Source organism: Pimephales promelas, chromosome 5, assembly GCF_988280905.1.
Source record: "Pimephales promelas chromosome 5, fPimPro1.hap1.1, whole genome shotgun sequence".
Lineage (NCBI taxonomy): Eukaryota > Metazoa > Chordata > Actinopteri > Cypriniformes > Leuciscidae > Pimephales > Pimephales promelas.
The window spans coordinates 11,994,587-12,016,866 of record NC_142773.1 but is presented as its reverse complement, the minus strand read 5'-3'; the positions used below and the strand labels follow the sequence as shown (position 1 = coordinate 12,016,866).

The 22,280-nt window shown below is 38.7% G+C and overlaps 1 protein-coding gene and 1 pseudogene across 2 annotated transcripts in view; one reads left to right on the top strand and one right to left on the bottom strand.

Moving 5' to 3' along the window:
* Positions 1-22,280, top strand: part of fgf12a (fibroblast growth factor 12a) — a 117,236-nt gene that overhangs the window by 783 nt on the left and 94,173 nt on the right. Inside the window, exon 1 of one of the 2 annotated variants that reach the window (XM_089130979.1) lies at positions 5,998-6,569. The exons of the other annotated variant lie outside the window; for it this stretch is intronic. Coding sequence (XP_088987105.1) covers positions 6,479-6,569 — 91 coding nt within the window. The 5' untranslated portion in view covers positions 5,998-6,478. Of the gene's footprint in view, positions 1-5,997; positions 6,570-22,280 lie in introns of those variants that run through there. 2 annotated transcript variants of the gene reach the window in all.
* On the bottom strand, positions 1,029-3,754 carry LOC148981394 (uncharacterized; annotated as a pseudogene).

Genomic DNA, 22,280 nt, shown 5'->3' with positions numbered 1-22,280 from the left:
CTCAAAAGGTTCTATTTTGAATGCACACATATGGTGAATGTGTGTTGGTGTTAAATTGGCATATTACTTCAAGTGTTGTGAGCTTTTGTTCTTATACTTTGACAGCTTGTCAAAACAGACTCACACAGGGAAGGTGGGGATAGAAATGCTGTGTGCGTTTACAGCGTAAAGGTTTTCTTAGCTTCATTAATCCTGAAATCTTTCTGCTGACCTACACATCTTTTCTGTTTGTCCATCGTTTTTTTTTTCATGAAGAAGTGCACTCCACATCTTTCCATCTTGCTGCCTTGTTGCCTATGTAACGGAGGCCAGCTGGTAGTTGCTGTGCGAGTAAACCTCACTCCCCGATCTCAATAGGCGCTCTAGCGACAGATGCTAGGGGCTGCAGTCTTTAGCCTCCTTGCTAGAGCGCCCGACTCTCGCGCCGGAGACCCGGGTTCGAGGCCCGCTCGGAGCGGGTCGAGTTGGACCCGGGTGTGAGGGGTTACATTGGTGCCGTGACCCGGATGAGAGTGAGGTTTAGGGGGGTGAGTGTAACGGAGGCCAGCTGGTAGTTGCTGTGCGAGTAAACCTCACTCCCCGATCTCAATAGGCGCTCTAGCGACAGATGCTAGGGGCTGCAGTCTTTAGCCTCCTTGCTAGAGCGCCCGACTCTCACGCCGGAGACCCGGGTTCGAGGCCCGCTCGGAGCGGGGCGAGTAGGACCCGGGTGGAGGGGTTACACCTAGTTCTCTCTATATAGTTCTCGCTATAATATAGTTGTCTCTCATCTCTTCGATGCCTTCTCTTCATCCAACAACAATCATTGCCAATCCCATCTATCTATCTATCTATCTATCTATCTATCTATCTATCTATCTATCTATCTATCTATCTATCTATCTATCTATCTATCTATCTATCTATCTAGCTATCTATGCTTGTTGGCATGAGGGCTTACAAATGTGAAGCAAAAGATTTGTGAATGTTCTGACCTTTTGCCTTTCACATCTATGAATCTCACAGTATGAATCCTTTACAGATGGGACTTAATGTAAAACTGTAAAACTAAATGTAAAACTAAAAAGCTCAAACATGATGTGAAACAGGAGAATGAACCTCATTGGTTCTTGCTGAAGTACAAACGCGCTGCATAACACGAGAATGGACCCAATTGGTTCTTGCTGAAGCTCAAAAATGATGCATAACACAAGGATTAACCTCATTGGTTATTTCAGAAGCTCAAACGTGCTGCGTAACAGAATGAACCTAATTGGTTCTTGCTGAAGCTCAAACGTGCTGTGTAACACAATAAGGAGGAATCTCACTGGTTGTTGCTGAAGCTCAAACATGATGCATAACAGGAGATTTAACCTCATTGGTTCTTGCTGAAGCTCAAAAGTGCTGCGTAACATTAGAATGAATCTCATTGGTTTTTGCGGAAGCTCAAACGTCCTCCGTAACACAAGAATGAATCTCATTGGTTCTTGCGGAAGTACAAACGCGCTGCATAACACGAGAATGGACCCAACTGGTTCTTGCTGAAGCTCAAAAATGATGCATAACACAAGATTTAACCTCATTGGTTATTTCAGAAGCTCAAACATCCTCCGTAACACAAGAATGAATCTCATTGGTTCTTGCGGAAGCTGAAAGTCGCTGCATAACATGAGAATGAACCTAATTGGTTCTTGCTGAACCTCAAACTTGCTGTGTAACACGAGAATGAATCTCATTGGTTATTGCTGAACCTCAAACGTGCTGCATAACACAAGAAAGAACATCATTGGCTCTTGCTGAAGCTCAAACTCGATGCTTACATTTTTTCTCAGTCGCTTTGGTGCATTTCTCACATCACTATTTACATTTGCACAACAGTTAGTTCAACCTCCACAACATTTTGTCATTTGTGCACATCATAGCAGTTTCTCATTCCTTCCAACAAATTGCAAATGCTTTTGGACATGCATCAATTGTTTTCATACAACTCTCTGCTGTTTTATAACATTATCATTTGCTTATGTCATATCAGTCCAAATTAACTATACTTGTGAATGCTGAATAGTCATTCCATATAAAACTAATAGTCCTCATTTCATTGCTTGTCTGTCAAGCAATTTTTTTTATCTTAAAAAAAATAAAGATAAAAAATATCTATTTAATATCTAATATCTTATATTAAAAACCTTTTTTATCCTAAATTGAACAATTTCTCACAGGTGAACCTCAGCTTTCACTTGTGAGAAGAGATGTGCATGAATGATTTACAGTATATGTACTTTGTATGTTGTGTCCAGTTCCAATATGTACTGTGATATTGTTTACAGTTGTGCACCGATCTACCCAAAGGGAGTTTATGTTTGTTGTAAATAAGGGTGTATTTTTTCTTTTGCACAATGCTCTGAACAAATTAGAATTGCAAAGACCATGCAGTAAAAATGTGAAACATACATATTCAGTGTCTTGTACTCAATTACTGTACCTCACTAAATACAGTAATGTGAAACTTTACTGTAGTTTTCAAATGGCTGTGCAAATAGTTGCATTTCCAAGTAGTGTCACCACGATCTGACTTTTTTTTTTTGCATTGGCAAACACTTACAGAGTAAACTGTCATAATGAAAACATGACAAAGCCATTTGACTATCTTGTTCACAAACACTGGTGTTAGGACTTTTCATCTTGACGACACTGACACTTTCAAAGACATAAATACTTGCTTTTGAGGAATGAGTTATCCGTTTTGAGCAAGTGACACACTTTTGCAGGTTATCAACTAAGTTTTGCAGTTTGTACTAATTGTTTTGAGAACTGCATTAACTGTGATGTGAGAAATGCACCAAAGCGACTGAGAAAAACTTATAACATGAGAATGAATTTCATTGGTTCTCGCTGAAGCTCAAACTAGCTTCGTAACACGAGAATGAACCTAAATGGTTCTTGCAGAAGCTGCTTAATGTAACATGAGAATGAACTTCATTTGCTCTTGCTGAAGCTCAAACTCGCTTTGTAGCACGAGAATGAAGATCATTGGTTCTTGCTGACGCTCAAACATGATGTGTAACACGAGAATTAAAACGAGATTGAGCCTCAAATCAGCTGCATAATGTGAGAATGAATTTCATTGGTTCTTGCTGAAGCTCAAACTCACTGCGTAACATGAGATTGAATCTCATTGGTTCTTGCTGAAACTCAGATTCGCTGCGTAATGTGAGAATGAATTTCATTGGTTCTTGTTACGTAAAGCTAAAACGCAGGGTAACATGAGAAAGAACCTCATTGGTTCTTGCTTAAGCTCAATCTAGCTTCATCACAGGAGAATGAACCAAATTGGTTCTTCCAGAAGCTGCTTAACATGAGAATGAAATTCATTGGCTCTTGAAGCTCAAATGTGCTGTGTAACAAGAGAATGAACCTCATTTGTTCTTACAGAAGCTCAAACTTGCTGCGTAACACGAGAATGAACCTCATTGATTCTTGCTGAAGCTCAAACATGATGCGAAATACGAGAATTAACCTCATTGGTTCTTGCTGAAGCTCAAACATGATGCATAACACGTATGAATCTCATTGGTTATTTAAGAAGCTCAAACGTGCTGCGTAACACAATAATGAACCTCTTTGGTTCTTGAAAAAGCTTAAACTTACAGCGTAACACGGTAATGAACCCCAGTGGTTTTTGCTGATGCTCAAATTCGCTGCATAACAAGAGAATGAACCTAATTGGTTCTTGCTGAAGCTCAAATGTGCTGTGTAACACGAGAATGAACCTCATTGGTCTTACAGAAGCTCAAAAATGCTGGATCACACAAGAATGAATCTCATTGGTTCTTGCGGAAGCTTAAAGTAGCTGAGCTTCTGGGTTTGGAACGACATGAGGGTGAGTAATTAATGACAGGATTTATATTTTTGTGCGAACTATCCCTTTACTAGAATTATATGTACTTATGTAATTATAGATTTAGTTTTGTACAGGATTCCTACTCATTGATGTCAAAGACAAAAGGTCAGAACATTCACAAATGTTTTGCTTCGCATTTGTAAGGCCTCATGGCAACAAGACTGTCCTTTACCGCTCAGTGTGGACAAGTGAGGCATGGTTAGATGAAACTTTGCCCTGTTAGCAGGAAATGATCCTCTCAATAGCACAATGTGAATCTATCCTGAGCCACCTGTCCTTTACTTGTTCTCTTCATGCTTTTTCCAATCCTGTTCTTTATTCTTCACCCATCTCCCTGGTTATGCTGATGGAAGGATTGAGTTATTCTGCTGCAGAGAGAACACACAACTCTGCTGCATGGTCATGCATGCAGCAAAGCACTTTATTTCTTTTGCTTGCTTGTTTAAACACATTTTGTCAGTCATTAACTCCAGATTCCAAAAACAATTTAGAAACATTTGAAACAAACTGTCTATGTAAGAAAGTTAGCATTTTACAAAGTTATTTTAGTTTATGCATGAACACTTTAAACATTTGTAAGGATTGTTGCAAGGGCTCTATTTTGTATTTCTCAAATGTGCAAGTTGGACATGGTGTTTGTATCTATTTGGTGGCTGTGAATTTAACGAAGAATCTACAACGTATATGCTATGTTTCTTGGAATTTATAGATGAAATTTTTTGAAGTTGTAGATGGATTATTTTCCTGAAATTTTATTCTATAACCCATTCCGGTACATGGCTATGCATGTATTAATTTTTGTAACATGCAGAAGGTTTGCAGCTTGATAACAAGCAAATGACTTACACAGAACAATTGTCAATAATTTAGACAACAAAAGAGTGTATTTTTATTTATTTTTTTCATGTTTTTAAAATAAGTATTTTCTGCTCTTAAGGCTTTTGTAACGTTACAACTGTCTTCACTGTCACTTGTGATCAATGTAAATGTATCCTTGCTCAAATAAAAGTATTTATATTTTTTAAATTTCTTTATAAATAAATAAAAAACAATCTTACTGAGCCGAAACTTTTGAACTATAGTGTTTAATGTTACAAAAGTGTTTATAAAAGAATCCTGAAAAAAATGTACAATGTTTTCAACATTGATAATTATTGTTTATTGAGCAGCAAATCAGTATTATTAGAATTATTTCTGAAGGATCATGTGACACTGAAACTTGGAGTAATTATGCTGAAAATTCAGTTTATCATGTAGGAATAAATCACATCTTAAAATGTATTAAAATAGAAAATGGTTATTTTAAATTAATATATATTTCACAATATTACTGTTTTTGCTGTATTTTGGGGTATAAATAAATGCAGTTTTGGTGAGCAGAAGAGACTTCTTTTAAATACATAGAAAATCATACAGATCTAAAACTTCTGAAGTTTTGGCACAGTTTTTGGTCATTGGCACAGTTGCTAACTTGTTTTTAGTCGGTCTTCCATTTGTATCACCTGTGTTATTGCCTTTATATTTTACAGTAACAAACAGATTTGAATAGTTTAGGAAGGTACATTTAAATGTAATGACAACACAATTTTTATGATGATGTTCTAGCAATCACAGCAGTGTGTGTGTGTGTGTGTGATTTTTATCCTTGTGAGGACATTGTGTGATCCCAGGAGGAAAAAAAAACGCTTCACACTGATAGATCACATTTTTTTTTTTTAGGTGTTATTTGAAGAAAAAAATCTGAACATTTTCTGTGGTCAAATGCAACATCTTGTGCAAGATTCCAATTACATAATTGAGAAATAATTAAAAAATGTAAGGATTAATAAACTATTTTCAAGGAATTGTGTTTTGAATTAGCAAAATTGCTATTGTAAATATTGAATAAACAGTCCACCTGATAATACTAGCTACGCGCACACACACACACACACACACACACACACACACACACACACACACACACACACACACACACACACACACACACACACACACACACACAAACACATACACACACACAAACACATACACACATGTGTACTACAGCGTCCTCTAGCGCACGGACCAGCTCAAGACAGGTGCGAAACTTCTTGACCATGCGCTAAAAAAAAACCTTGTCTTTAAATGTAGGCTTCATCTGACGTAGGCTTTACGCTTCTCTCCGGTTCCCCGTGGACACGAAACAATTGGCGTTTTAATCCAGCTATCTGTGCCTCCGGCTGCCCCGTAACGCATGCAACATGCACAGCGCGCATTACCTCATCAGCAGCTGTTCTGTCACTCATCACTGCAGCTGAACTTTCTCTCATTTCAAGAGCGAGACATGTGCACATTACCCTAACGTCCTTGCGCTGCGCATCTGGAGCTAAATGTGCTAAAGCGAGTACTCAATAGTCTACTACCGGCAAAGAAGCCGCAGCAGCAGCAGGATGCACTCAAGATGCCTCGCTCGAGACTGTCTTCCTTTGCCCTCTGCTATTTTTGATGCTCCGAACACTGTATAGCCACCCGAGGGGCTCACACTACAGTCAACCTCTGTTGTGATCCTGTGCTCGTTTGCGTGGATTGACGAGGGACCCACACCAACTCAAGTCAATGAGGATTCTGAGGCTCTTCCTGAAGAAAGGAGCGCATATGCTGCAGTGTCTCTGTGGACAACGATCGGAGCCGACCACAACCACCAGCGGTGAGACATTTAGCTGTGCATGCCCTCAGTTGAGCGATGAAAAACGCTCTCATTGGCCGCCGGCGCTGGTGAGCACATCTTCCGTGTCTGCGGTACACTATGCGCTCCCACTCCACGCATTTGTGCTATAACTTGTTTTGTGAGGGGCTCATGCGACTTTCTTGCGACCACTCATGTCATTCCATCTCACATCTTATGACCACGAAACGCATCTCCATCATGCTCACGAGCTGAAGCGCTTTAGTGGCGAAATCCGTGTCAAGGACATGTCTTTATTGGTACTGGGAACAAAGAAAGCAGGGTGAATGTAGGAAACTATTGATGCATATGCAGCAAATGCGGTCAGCGAGGCTATACGGCAGACAGACAGACACGTGCCGAGCTCGTTTGAGGTGAGATGAGCTTTCTAAAGGAAAGTGTGCGAGTGTCCTCCAGGACAGTGAACTTCAGCACCCCGGACAGCGACTCGATTCCGCATCGCAACTCTGGCTCATCTGAGAGTACCACCTCCTCCAGAGAGGAGCCCGTGCATCTCACTGCACATTTCAGACCACCAGGAGGCCCGTGCTTGTTGTAATCCTTTTATGTAACGTGTGTTACAAGTTTCATGAGAGTATTTCAGAATCAGCCCATTTGACCGTTCTCTTTCTTTATGGAAGACAAATGGATATGACACCCTTATAGTCTCACTTTCATTGTATGAAGTACTGAAAGTGAATGGTCACTGAGGAACGCATCCGGTCCAACATCTTCCATTGTGTTCCACTCAAGAAATACGATTTTTGGAAAGAAATTAGAATGAGCAAAATATTGTGAGATATTAAAGTAATATTACAAAATATTAAAGGGATAGCTCACCCAATTCAGCCCATGATTTATTCACTCTCAAGTCATCCTAGCTGTATATGACATTCTTCTTTCAGATGAATACAATTGGAGTTATATTTAAAAATGTCCTGGCTCTTCCAAGCTTTATAATGGCTGTTTATATGTCTGTTTTGAAGACCATAAAAGACTTAAAATGTTAAGTTGATTGAACTGGAAAAAGTGAGTTAATACAATGAAGTAGATTAATTTAACCATCAGAAACTCAAAATAATAAGTTATCTCAACTAAATAAATTATTATAAAGTTGGTTTGACAAAAGAAAATATGTTGTGATAACAAATCTTGAAAATATTTTTTACAGTGTGGGTGAACTATTCATTTATACAACATTCTATACAACATTCTAATTCTGTGCAGGTACTAATTAAAATAAGAAATATAAAGTTGCATTAATCGAAGATTACTGTATTAATTGCTTTTAAACAAATGGGAAATTCCACACAGACAAACTAATATACACAGCAAAATGTATGCAGTCATTATGTTTTGTTGCTGCTGCTGCTGTGCAATCCTTCACTTTATTAGATTTGACAAGCTTTTGCTGACCTATACACCCTTTCTGTTTATCCATTCTTTTGCTGGCAACTCAATTGTGCACAGAAGATCAGTTCTATTCAGCTCTGCTGCAACACTTTTTTATACTTTGAATGAATTGTTTATTTATTTTTTTCTTGTAGTTAATTTATTAACACAGTAAAATCTAAAGGGATAGGTCACCCAAATATGTTAATTCTGTCATTATTTACATCATTGACTTCCATAGTACGGAAAAAAATACTATGAAAGCCAATGGGGCCTGTCAACTGTTTGGTTACCAACATTCTTCAAAATATCTTCTTTTGTGTTCAGCAGAAGAAAGAAATTCATACTGGTTTGGAACAACTTGTGGGTGAGTAAATGATGACAGAATTTTAAATATTTGGCTGAACTATCCCTTTAAATGCACAAATTTGATTTCAGAAATGTCTCTTGTAAACATTGGTGTAAAAATGGTAGGGGAGAGCGGGGCACAACCTAACACATTTTGGTTTGGGCTCAATTTTTTTTTTTTTTTTACACAAGCAACATACACATCTCTGCTACAAATGAACACTTAAAGTTTTTTTCTACCTACCATTTTTGTATAGTTGGACTGAAAGTGACAGAAGTGCAAATGTTACAACTTACCCCATATGTGGGGTTAATTGTAACAGACAGAGAGGGGGGGGGGGTTAGTTGTAACACTTGTGTGTAACGCACATAATTCAGTACAATTTTATTTGTATAGTTTGATATTGTTTGTGCATCTGTATAGACAGATATCCATACATCCATCCCTCATCCAATCATCCTTCTGTTATGGATCAATATCATGGATAGAGACATAGAAAAGGGCTGCACAGTTTTGCAATTATAAATAAAAATATAAATATTGTAATTGCAATTAAATTAGATTTGTGTGTGGCAGCTGCATGTACAATTATTTTTATTATTAATAATAATAACAGTAATAATAATACAACTGAGCTTAAAATAAAGATTTTAAAGGGTTTATTGCATTAAAAACAGGCCATATTTTTAATAAATAAACAAGTTATCATTCATAGTACACTAAATTTAAAAAATTTTAAATTCCAACATTGTTTGTGAAAGTCCAACAAAGTTAAATGTATACTCAAACCTGAAAAGTTGTATGGCTCCATTTTCATTTGATTATCATTGTACACTTGGCGGCTTAGTTGTAACACTGTGTTACAACCAACCCCGCTGTATATTACATATTTTAAACCTAGCTAACAGTCGCTAGGAATTGCTGACATGTTTCAAAACGGTGCTATGTTTGAGCCAACAAGACAGTGATTAAGGCAATATAAAGTTAGATTTGGAAACGTAACTCAGAAACAGAAAAAAAAATCTATGATGAAAAAATTTACTTTCATGGTGTCAAAACACTCTTTGTCCAGTATCTTCACAAAATATAATAAAAACTTTTCCCCAAATTCGCGGGAGACCGTCTTCTGCCAACAAGAGAAAAAGAGCAGAAAGACGGCCGGCTTGATGTAAAAAGTCTGTATAACATTTAACCCTGCATTAGGTTGTGCCCTGCGCTCCCCTACATTTAAAGGAGAACTCCAGTGCAAAATCCACCTTTGGTCTAATAAAACATCGGTACCTAGTCAACCGTTCTATGAGATTTGTTTTCATGATAATTGAATGTAAAGAGTTTTATCTCTAAAAAATGTTTAGCGTATAATGCTAGTACTGGGGGCATTGACTAAGTAAAAAGAAATCGCTAGTTTATACCACTAACAAGACTCAAAATAGCCCCACACTCACACAGTAACATAATGAGGCTCCATACATGCAAAACGAAGCATTGAGAACTTTGTAAGTGTACAGACTGTTTAATAAGAAGATATTTTATAAAGACAGTCCACTTCGTGTATACAGACAGGAGACATCTTAGAAAATAATCTCGACAAGTCGATCCCCGAACACTGTTCATACAGTTCAGAAGTTCGGTGAACTTCATACAGTTCAGATCATTCAGCACGTCGTTCGTGGTTTGACTTGTCGTGACTGTTTTTCAAAGATGGTGCCGCCTGTTCCTATTAGCCCCGTTGTGCATCATCCTGGTTGCAGTTCCATTAGAATTCCACTGGAGGTGATCGCGGGCGAGAGCAGAATGAATGGGAGTCTATGGGGCTAAACGGCTAAAAGTGTCTCTTTCACCTGCTTGTCGTTAAATTAACATAGATTTTATTGTTGATTACGCAAGTTCAATATAGATTATAGGCCAAAAGTCGAATGAACGAGTACTTATGTCCTTTTGATTTCTTACAGGTTAGGCTGTTGTTGGCCGGAACACGCTAGCATTCTGCTATTGTGTGACGTCATCACAGTTTTGAACGGATTTTTAGAACAGATAAGTGAACTTAAAAATGCAATTTTCAGCCGAGTGTATTATCTTAGCCCTCCCTTTTGAATGCAACTTTCAAATTACTTGACAAAAAATTACATCCTGAGAAAAGTGGATTTATGGGGGTGAAACCCCATTGACTCCCATTCATTCTGCACTCGACCACGAGCGCCCCCGCATGGACAGACACGTGTTACTGCAGCCAGTCCAGAACCCGGAAGTAACCAGCCAGTGCCAATTCTCTTCAATTAGACATTTTCTGGCAAGTCCCAGTCGGGTACGTCACTAATTTGGTTCCCTGGAAACATTTCCGTTGTGCGAGCTGGAAATCAGCTTACTTCCGGGTTCTGTACTGGCTGCAGTAACACGTCTCTGTCCATGCGGGGGCGCTCGCGGTCGAGTGCAGAATGAATGGGGGTCAATGGGGTTTCACCCCCAGAAATCCTCTTTTCTCAGGATGTAATTTTTTGTCAAGTAATTTGAAAGGTGCATTCAACAGGGAGAGGCTAAGGTAATACACTTAGCTGAAAATTGCATTTTTAAGTTCACTTATCTGTTCAAAAAATCCATTCAAAAATGTGACGACGTCACACAATAGCAGAATGCTAGCGTGATCTGGCCAACAACGGCCTAACCTGTAAGAAATCAAAAGGACATCGTGACTCGTTCATTCGACTTTTGGACCATAATCTATATTGAACTTGCGGAATCAACAATAAAATCTATGTTAATTTAACGACAAGCAGGTGAAAGAGACACATTTAGCCGTTTATCCCCATAGACTCCCATTCATTCTGCTCTCACCCGCGATCACCTCCAGTGGAATTCTAATGGAACTGCAACCAAGATGATACATAATGGGGCTAATAGGAAGTGCCAAGGCTCTCCGTTAGACAGGCTCTACTTGGAGCGTTTCTGTATTTGGTTGTGTTGTTGTGAGCTTTTGCAGCGCGTTTTGTGTATTTGGTTGTGTTGTGAGTACTTGGAGCACATGTGTGTTGTGGAACTGATGAAGATGCTTTTCTTAATTTGCGGATGTTTTTTTGTATTTGCATACGTTTTTATATTTGCACACGTTTTTTTTTTAAATTTGCATGCATCCTCTTTAGGTTGCAACTCGTTGAACTCTCTCGGCCACCGTACAGACGAGCAGAAAATGATTATTTCTGAAACTTATATTAAAACCGGCGCAAAAAAATCTGTAACGTTACATACCAGCCTCCTACAGTTCTGCAGCTCAATACGCAATATAGTCCAGTGCGGTGGTGGCTACACATATCCATGTTGTAAAAATTAAATTAGAAAACATCTTGCAAATGCAAACCTCTCCATCAGTGTCAATGTCAGTGCTGTATTGCCCGAGAGCTGCATGGACACACAAATCGGATCTGAACAGTTGCGATAAAAAGTGTGGACATCATTTTAGATCAGATGAGCTGATGCTGTGCTTCTCTCAAACACAAACGCCTTCTTTCATCAGTTTTTTGAACTCTTCTCTTTAACTTTTGGCAGTCTATAGAACACGAAAGGTATTTTCCCGATGTGACCGATTAGTACAGACCAAAACTCAACCGTTTTTCAGGCGAAATATTCAGCCAAATTTGCAAGTCCGTTCAGTTCAATGGCATTGTTTATGTTCTGTGCCCCCAACATGGCTGACTTCCGGATTGATGACGCATCGTGAAAACCTAAATTCACCTGGGAGCTCGCGCTCGTGTCCACCTTATGCCCGCTTTGTCACACGGCCAGTTTAACCTCGTATAAATCAGCTTATGTGTGTCTCCCGCTCACAACACACGAACAGATACACTGTCCCCGGCACTGCTCGCGAGTCACGGAATGTTCATAAAGCGCTCTCCGTTCACAGTAACCAGGTCGTCTCATTCAAAACAGCCAGCCGTCGCTGTCAGCGAGCCGCCGCACATTTAATACTCATATGAGTCAGGCTGCGAATGTGAGTTACGTGCCCGTCCCAGCGCGCTCACACTAATAAACGCCTCACCTCCGGCGCCACACACTCGCAAATAGCCTGGGCTTTTATTTTCCCAAATCGTCGAAATGCACCAGCTTATATTTTATACAGGTGTCTATGAGACGGCCTTTATAATTTAGTGTTAAGATGTTGTTCATTGAGTCTCTAATCTCTAAAAATCTCCAAATGCTCCATGTGAAACTGCGGTCGTCCAACCTTTTACTATCATGTTAAATGATTTGATTAATATGCACTAGGGAGTTAGAGCAAACAGCGCTCGCTCGTTTTGTTTGAAGACGTGAGAGTGCACGCGAGCACGGCCACGGCAAAACGCACTTTCTGGAGGTATACTGCCCCCATCTGGTATGGAATATGGAGTATGATTTGATTTGTTATGGCAGATGGCAACTTTAAGTAAGTTCAGTGATCAAGTTCATTTTTGTTGTGAAAAAGTTATTAATTTAGTTAATTCTCATATATACTGTAGCCACTCTGGAGAAAACTGTGATGTAATTGTCCAGCTTAGTTCAGTTCTTATATAATAGTGTCAATGCAGGCAGATCAGCAATATTGTTGAATATTAAATGTCCCTCGACTAAGCAAGCCAAAAGCCAAATGCGACAAAGGCGGCGGTGGCAAGGAACCAAAACTACACCAGGGTAGAATGGATTAAAAAAAAAAAAAAAACCTTGGACAACCTGGGGCAGTTATCCTCTTGCCAACGAACGGACAGTGATTATGACAGCATTACAGGTCAGAAGTCAGATTGGATCTGAACATTCAGAATATTTATCCAGTTCCATCTGTTGTCCTTAATAATCATACATAACAGAATGGTAAGTCAAATGCCAAAATTTAATTAAAATGTTAACTGTTTAAAAACAAACCAAAAAACAATGGCACTGCAACAAACAGTGATTCTCAACCCTGGACTGCACAATCCCTCCAGCACTGCCCCGTTAAAAGAGTGAATTCCTTGAATGGCACTTCAGGAAAAGGGTCATTTTTTCCAGACGAAAATGAACACCTGAGGGCCCATCCACAAGCCGTTAGTAAAGGGGACATGGGCACATTCCTGTCGGAAGTGAGCTTCCCTAAGCCCTACTCACTCAGAAGGGCAGAGCTCTTGAAGTAAGGACTTAAACGTGTGTGTGTGTGTGTGTGTGTGTGTGTTCCCAATCTTTTCTTAACTTTATAAGTTAAATTTCTGGACAAGGACAGTGTACCGTACATACATTTTCAATGGAGGGACAGAAACCTCTTGGACTAAACCTAAAATATCTTAAACTGTGTTCCGAAGATGAATGGTCTTATAGGCTTGGGGCGTCACGAGGGTCATTAATGACATAATTTTCATTTTTGGGTGAACGAACCCTTTAAGCATTAAACACATAAAGCATTAAGGCTGATATATTCATACTTAAAGGTGCCATATGGAATAACTGAGGTAAAAATATCCCAAAAATGAGCTACACGCATCAAAAGAATGAGAAGAAATAAGTGCAATGATGTCATTAAAAAACTGACAAGTTATAGTGCTGCGGAGATATAAACCTAAATTAGCATGCTAAATTACTAGCCCCGGCCCGGCAGGTGTCGTAATACCAGTTCCGGCCATGGGAGGCGGTATAGACCTTATTCAGAGCAGCGCCATGACAGGTATGAAAGTGAGGCTGTAGACTTACCGTGTTTCCAATGGCATCCACTGTAAAAAGCTGAATAAAACTCAAATTACTGACAATTTTTTCACAGCTTACATTGTCGGGAGTTTTTTGTCAACTGAAATTTCTTGGAAAGATATTTTTCCAGTGTTTCATAAACAGAACAATCTGAAAACACATTAAATAACAGTACAGCCCATTGAAGAGATGTATGTCTATCCCTCACAGCCTCGCTTTCATTCTCATTAAAAATCAAAGATGGCGCTGCCGTGAATAAGGCGTATGCGAGCGGGCAACGTTACCACCAGCCAAACTGCAGTACACGAGTGAGTCGTGCTCGCGCCGGCTTGTGTGTGAACCTGATGTCAGTCGTGTGTAAATACAGCCCACTACTACATTTCAGTTCAGGGAAGAGTTCAAAAATGATTGGTCAACATTATGCATGAGGAATACATTTTGGTAAGTTGTAGCATACTGCATCTTTCAACAGAGTTCATGTTCTTTTTCCATTAGCTAGTAGAGACGATCAGTTCACGCTAGGGATCTGTGGTGTAACATGTACAAGAGCCAAAACGGTATTTGTTCTTTGAATTGCGTAATAAAATTGACAGAATCTGAGAGCTTAACTAACCTGCTTGCTAAGTGTCAATTGCATGTGTCTCACGGTGAATTCGTTAAGAGTTGGCAGGTCTGAATGGCGCCAGCTTCAATTCAAACTAGGGCTGTCAAATGATTAATCGTGATTAATCACATCCAAAATAAAAGTTTTTGTTTACATGATATATGTGGGTGCACTGTGTATAATTATTTTATATATATATATATATATATATATATATATATATATATATATATATATATAAATACACACAATATATAAATGCATGTATATTTAAGAAAAAATATTATTTATATTTATATATAATATAAATTATATATAAATCCATATACAGTATATACATGAAAATATTTCTTAAATATATACAAGCATGTGTGTGTATTTTTATATATATATAATAATTATACACAGTGCACCCACATATATTATGTAAACAAAAACTTTTATTTTGGATGCGATTAATCACGATTAATCATTTGACAGCCCTAATTCAAACTAACAATAAAAGTGTAATATGAACAAAACGACTACCATAAACTTCAAATAATTGCCCAAGCTTTTATTTTCCCATAACGTCGAAATGCACCAGCTTGTTTTTGAGACAGGCGTCTATGAGGCGGTCTTCATCATTTAGTGTTGAGATGTTGTTCATTGAGTCTCTGATCTCTAAAAATCTCCAAATGCTCCACGTGAAACTGCGGTCTTCCAACCTTTTTCCGATCATGTCAAATGATTTGAATAACATGCGCGATGGTAGGAGCACAACTCATTTTTTGGAGGTATACTGCCCCCATCTGTTATGGAATATGGAGTAGGATTTGATTTATTATGTCAGATGGCACCTTTAAAGCTACACTGTGTAACTCCTTTAGTTTATTCTTAGCTAAAAACACTTAGTTCTTTCAAAAATATATGTGCTAATTAATGCACATTTACTTTGTTCAAGTAATAAAGTATTCTCATGAGTGTATAATATTGATTGAAAATGCATATGGGTAAGGGGTTCTAATGTAGGTTGCCATGTTGCCCCTCCATCTTGAAAGTACATTAGCCAAAGAGGGACATACTCGTTAATTCAAGCTTCGCCTTTCGTGTTTACGTTTGAGTTAACACTCATGGACGAGATCAAACTGGAAGCCATGTTAATCTTGGACTACATTGGCCACCGTGGGAGTTACCGTCGGAATTCGAACAGAAACTAATATTCACTGGATGATCATATACTTTTCACCGCTATATGGGGGTAAAAATCACACACTGTAGCTTTAAAGCAAAAAAATTGATTTCAGGAGGCCTTTAATATGAAATGCATTGCGAAAAGGTTCAATATATCTCAACAAAACACAACAAGTTAAATTATATTTATATGTTATCTTGCCATATCTAGGTTTAAAATGACTTGTCACTCTGGGTCAGATGACCATAACAATTAAATTACTTCCTCGAAGTGACCATTGCATTGCCTTCGCTAACTGACTTGTGTAAGAGCCCTTTGTGAAGGGATTCAGTTGATGACTTTTGTTTGGAAGGAACATTAATGGTGTCCCCTTCCCAAAGTGGGTGCAAGAATTCACCCTGTGTGTTTATGGTCATGTGACCCAGTGTGGAGAGTCCTCAGGATTCATTTTGAAGCCAGATAGCAGGAGAGTTTAAGTTAAGGTATTAACAGAACAATTCAAGTTGCTTTGTTCTGTTTGTGATTTTTACACACATTTATGTAATACATTTCAAATCAAGTTTAAAGAGGTTGCATAGACAAGAAATTAGTTTAACAGTATATATACTGTATTAGGTGGTGTTGACAGAAGCGTCCAAACAAGAAATGGTGAATTTTAAAGTTGAGAGCCGAGAGGAAACACATACATTTAACAAAATATATAGTTATAGAATTATAGTATATAAAAGAAGTTATCAAATAATACTTACAAAATAATTATGTTATGAGCAAAAATGAGAAATTTCTGTTGCAAGAAAAACAAGCGACACTGTACTGCATTGTCATGGTAATTCCAAATAAAGACTTTTTTTTTTTTTTTTTATTAATTTGCCTTTCAAGTTCCAAACGCTACATAGGGGACTATCAGGCTGATACATAGTTTTTCCGGATTCTGTGATCTTTGTGCAATGCCACTTCCGTTGAATCACCGATCTCGCTGGCGAACTGATGAAGGACTACACTGAGTTTATTTATACGATATCCCTGGTAAATTATTCTGATTCACTAAAGTGCCGGCTGCAAACAAACGTGCCACCTTGTTTTATTTTAAAGTTTTAATCCACTTCTTCCTTATACTCAATTCAGTCGGGAATCCACGAAAACTTACGTAGGGTTGGCGTTGTTGGTTAGATTTACAAAGTGGAACAGAGCAGTGACATAAATAGCATTCCTCTCAGGCATTGTTGAACTGCGTCGGAAGTGGACATGCACAAAGTTGACAAATCCCGCCCATGGAACCCGGAAGCGTGATAATCCCCTATTATGAGATGCAGGTGCTCTGCACTTCGGAGTGAGTAGGGCACAGGGATGCTTCGCCCTAGATGTCTCTCTAATCAAATACACCTGATTCAGCTTGTTATATAAAGGATTATTAGGAACACCTGTTCAATTTCTCATTAATGCAATCATCTAATCAACCAATCACATGGCAGTTGCTTCAATGCATTTAGGGGTGTGGTCCTGGTCAAGACAATATCCAGACAAGACACAAACACAGAGACGAGTACGGAGGGGCTTGATCAGTGCAATTTCAACTGCGCTCCAGTAGATAACATAGTACCCACCACCACCAGTAGTTGCAAAAGGATTTACCTGGATTATTGATGAAGAGCTTGCTGAGCTTCAATGATAATTTTGATGATTCAGAAGCTGAGGAAGACCATCTTCCCATCATTTTGATAGCAGCTGTAGACACTCCTCGTTCAGCTGCTGTGGTGGCTGCCCCAATCCAGAATGATTAACCAGTATAAAGGTATAAAATAAGCAGCAGCTTTTGAGGGCAGAAACCTGAGTCCTGAACTAGGCTTAGAGAGAAGTGCTCGTTAATTAAGATAAATGGAGGGGAATTAAAGAAAATCGATCACAGATTACAAGGGACAAAATTTATTACTAATTTATGAATTGATAATGTGATACAGAGCCTTGAGAGTCATTCTAAAAGTTCTTAAGAATTTAGGCTAGCCTAGAAATCTAGACGCACCCTTGCGGCAGCAAAAATTATTTTGCAGCAAAGTGTGGTCTAGCAACTCTCCATAGACGTTTTAGCTGGAAAAACTTAACTCTGGTAGGGCCAATCACATCGTGTATAGAGTCGGCGGGCGGGCTTAACAAAATGACGACAGAGTTGAGCCGGTCAGAGCAAGCTCGGACATATTCGGTTTGAAGTCGTTCATCCTCGGATGCGGCTGGCGCCGCACGCGCTGTTACAAAAAAGCTGTGGCGAAACAATCAACTTGTCATTTTTGCCGCGCTTGTGCTGTGGCGTCGAGGATAAAGGCTTTAGTCTGTCAGCGCGCTCTCTGATCGGTATAGGTGCACAGACCTCTCCCGAGTCATCTCTAGCACCCAAAGCACCACTACTCCGCTTCCGTTTCCCTCGTAAGCTGATATATTAGTATTTAAAAATTCTCTATGATATTATTTTTTTTAAAGACACACTGTCTCTTTCTCTCTCATACACACAAAAACACACACATACTGTCTCTTTCTCTCTCACACATATGTAGGCTAGTTATAAACTCTTTTGACTTTTAAAGATTAGTTTTTTTTTTAAGTTTGTGGGTCGTGTAAAAACAAAAAAAATCCCTTATTTTGGGGATGGATTCTGGGAAATCTCTCTTATTTTCAATGTTCAATGTTGACAGCTGGACTGGATGCGGTAAAAGTTTAATATATCAACTAGCTCCGCTGAGTACGTCACCTTCTTCATTGCTCTGATTGGCTTTAGCGCTATCCAATTGCGTGCAGAGAGAAAGACAACCGTTTATCCCGCCTCTCGGTATTTTGTCATTCAGCATTAGAGTCTGATAGCCCCTCCCACTCCGCTACGAAATTAAAGTCACGACAGTCGGGTGCATGAAGTGTCCAACATTACACACGTTGGGCCCTGTCTAAGCGCATGGTTTAAAGCATGCAAGTGCACTTAGGTCTTGTCCGAATCAACTTTTGCTAGTTTAACAACAGGAAAAATGGTTGGCGTGCCCTGCGCATAGTCTGAAAGGGTTTACTTTATTCTCTTAAGGTGCTGTATGCAACGTTTAGCGACCTCTAGCGGTGATGTTTCCGAATGCAACAAGAGCGCTCGTGCTCGTGCTCAATCTTAAGAGCAAGCAATCATTCACTACCAGCCACACTGAGACTTTCAATGCAACGCGAAATTATCACACATGCTGGAAACTAATGTAAACTCCCACTGCAGGTACAATAATAGCCTACTTTTATCAGCTTGACGTTGAAGTAATGCTCTGTGCTCGTACCATGATCATAATGTTACAATAAACTGCATTTAGCCGACATGTGATGTTATATAGCATAAGCCATTTCTCTAACTATTCGTGTATCTTTCACAATCAGCAATGTCAACATACAGTAGGTGAATGTATAATATGATAATGAAAACAGTTAGTGAACTAAACTGAACAGTTTCAGTGTATCAGTAAGATCGTAGGAAGTAACAATACTGTACTGAACGTGTCTGGAAATGTGTATAAACAATATAGTGGGATGACGACATTAGTCAGTACGTTAGATCTAGTAAATAAAATAAGTTACATACTAAATGTTATACTAATGTTATCCTGGAACATTATTTTGTATTCATTTAATGCTGTAGTTTACCTTGTTATTTCACTTGAGTTTACTATGTTGATCCGCGTTTTCGTCCGGATTCGATCAGATTCACGTTTTGCCTGACGAGCTTGAGCAGATAAAACTTTTTTTGTTTTTTATATTTATGTGGAGTTTGTGTTGGAGTCTGTGTTGTGCTGGAGGCAGGACGTTTTGGGGGGTTATCAGACTCCATGTCGTCAGCTGAAGTGCCGTTGTTCGCATGATAGACTCAAAAAAGGATTCATTTTATAAAAATAGTTACATATAGAACCTTTAATGAGTAATAGGTGTGTTTTAGGCGTAGCGTGAAATTAACCGATCCGCTATTTCCGTGGCAGAATTTCAAGCGGAAAAACTGAACGCTTCCCTACCAAGGAAACACATCTGCCCATGTTTGAGATTAAAGCGTTAAACTGTAAATCTACGGGACATTAGATTAGGGTTAGGGTTAAGGTTAGACCCGCCTATAGATATATATTACTAACACGCTCTTTTAATGAAAAAAAAAAAAGATTGTGTCATTGACTTTAGAGCAGGTTTTTGTTGGTCAATGCCTCAGTCTATTTCAGTTGCCTCAAAATAGCAATGCTCCAACAATGCTGCTGAACTTACCTCGTTTTCAGATCAGCCACCCATGGGCGCTCAAATAGGCACAAATGCATTTGCTATTTAAGCAACATGGTGCATGAAGGATGTGAAAATGAAAACAGCGTCGGGCTGAAACTAGCAAAAAACACTTTGCATTGGGCCGGATGTATTTTTCGGCCCTTTGTTTTTTTTTCTGTGTATTTAATGCACCATATGGGTATTTAAAGTGCATTTAAGTGTGCAGTGTTCGGGGTACTTCAGTGACAGGTTTAGAAAACATTGGCCAATTCCTAACAACACATTTGACAGCTCTCGTTAAATCTAATTTGTTTTAGATATCGCACATCCATTCCTTAGTATATGGAATGTCACTTTGCAGATTTAGTATATCTTTTTCACTATCAGTATCACATCTATCAACTCTTTTTCATTAGACACTATCTTAGTGTCTATTTACACTTAGTGCAAATAGCTTGCCTTCTTGGCAGAGATTATTAACACAAACTCCACCCACCAATGTTTGGTTGGGCCAGACGAAGTACAAGACCTGCCAGCAGCAGTGGTGTAGGGAGTAAGGTGCATTGCAGATACTTTTGACCCGATTGACCCGAGTCTTCTCCCTTTTCCCATCGTGTATCAGATGGGAAAGGCATTCATTTTCAATAAACATGAAGAAAATATGTAAAAAGTGTACATAAAAAAGTTTATGTAAAGTACTTAATATTTAAATAATCATTAGGAACTTTAATTCCACATATTTTCTTCACATTTATTGAAGATAAATTAACTTAAAATAATAAACTATTTTCACCTCAGTATTTAAGTACACTATAAAAGAGAATGCAATAATAACATATTAAGTGTAAATTATTATATTTATTAAATGAAAGTCCCTACCCCTATTTGATAAATACATACTTTTTGGGTAGGGTTATGGTAGGTGTAGGGGGGGGCTTTATAATGTTTAGGACATTGGAGAATGTTCACATTCTGTGTCCTTCAGTGGAAACAAGAACATCTGATCTGATCAATCTAATGGTTTATTATTAATTTTACATCATCAATTTTTGTTTTACATTTTTCCAAATCATAACGCTTTCAGGTTTAAATGTCCAACTTTGGACTGTATTGTATGCATATCTTCTGGTCAAAAGTTATATTTTGATCATTTGTGTAGCATGCAGCCACATCTTACTGCACCCATTTCATATGAGTCCTGCAACAATGACATATTGTCTAATTGATGGCGCTGCGAGAGGTATGGGTTGGGTATATTTATTCAGGGTTCACCTTCTCCTTTGCCATTGGCATGTGATGAGCAAAATGTGCTGATATAACACTTTGTGTTCCATCACAGGGGTGCCTTGCTCCTCAGGTTTTGATTGCTTATGGCCCCATGACTAAACTGGGTTTTGAAACCAGGACAGCATTTCTCAAGAGCATGTTCAGGAGCCATCATGCACAGATCACCATATCTGCCAGATGTAATGAGTTATCACTCCTCCCTTCAGTTCAATTTGTTCATATGTCTTGGGAGAGTTCAAAATAAGTGTACCATATTTTTTTACATGTATTTATTTGTGGTGCTTTTTATTCCTTATGCTTATTATTATTCTTCTGGACAAAACTTCAGAGCATAACTCATGCCGCACCGTTTGTAAAAGACTTTGGAAAAAAAAGACTGGTTTATTGAGGAGTTGTGTGCTATGGTTTCTCCAATGTGCGATCAGTAAAACGAAAGTGTAGGCAAAAAATCCCAGATGTACATTGACAGAATGTTCATGAATTTGAATCTCAACTGTCAAATGTGTGCATCTCTCTCTCTCTCTCTCTCTCTCTCTCTCTCTCTCTCTCTCTCTCTCTCTCTCTCTCTCACACACACACACACACATTCTCTAAAGGTGGGTTCCATTCGACAGGGTCCCTACGCAGTGTTCACTGCTCCCTACTCCCTGAACAGGGTACATCAGTTGAAGTGGACTTCGCTGTCAATAATCACTCTTTTGGAATGCCCTGAAACGTCATCAAAGAAATGCAACAACAGGGTTGCGGAGATAATGATATAACTTAATTAAATGTTGTACTTTCCTTTCTAATTTAAAATCATATAGGCCTATAGAAACATTCATCACCCCAAACCGTTCATAAATACTCTAGTTTGTATACTAATAACAATATTTAAGAATACTCAATGCGTACGTAAACTCAGACCCGTTCGAAATTTAAATTTAAAATCTCTTCCAACGGCTCTGCTCTATG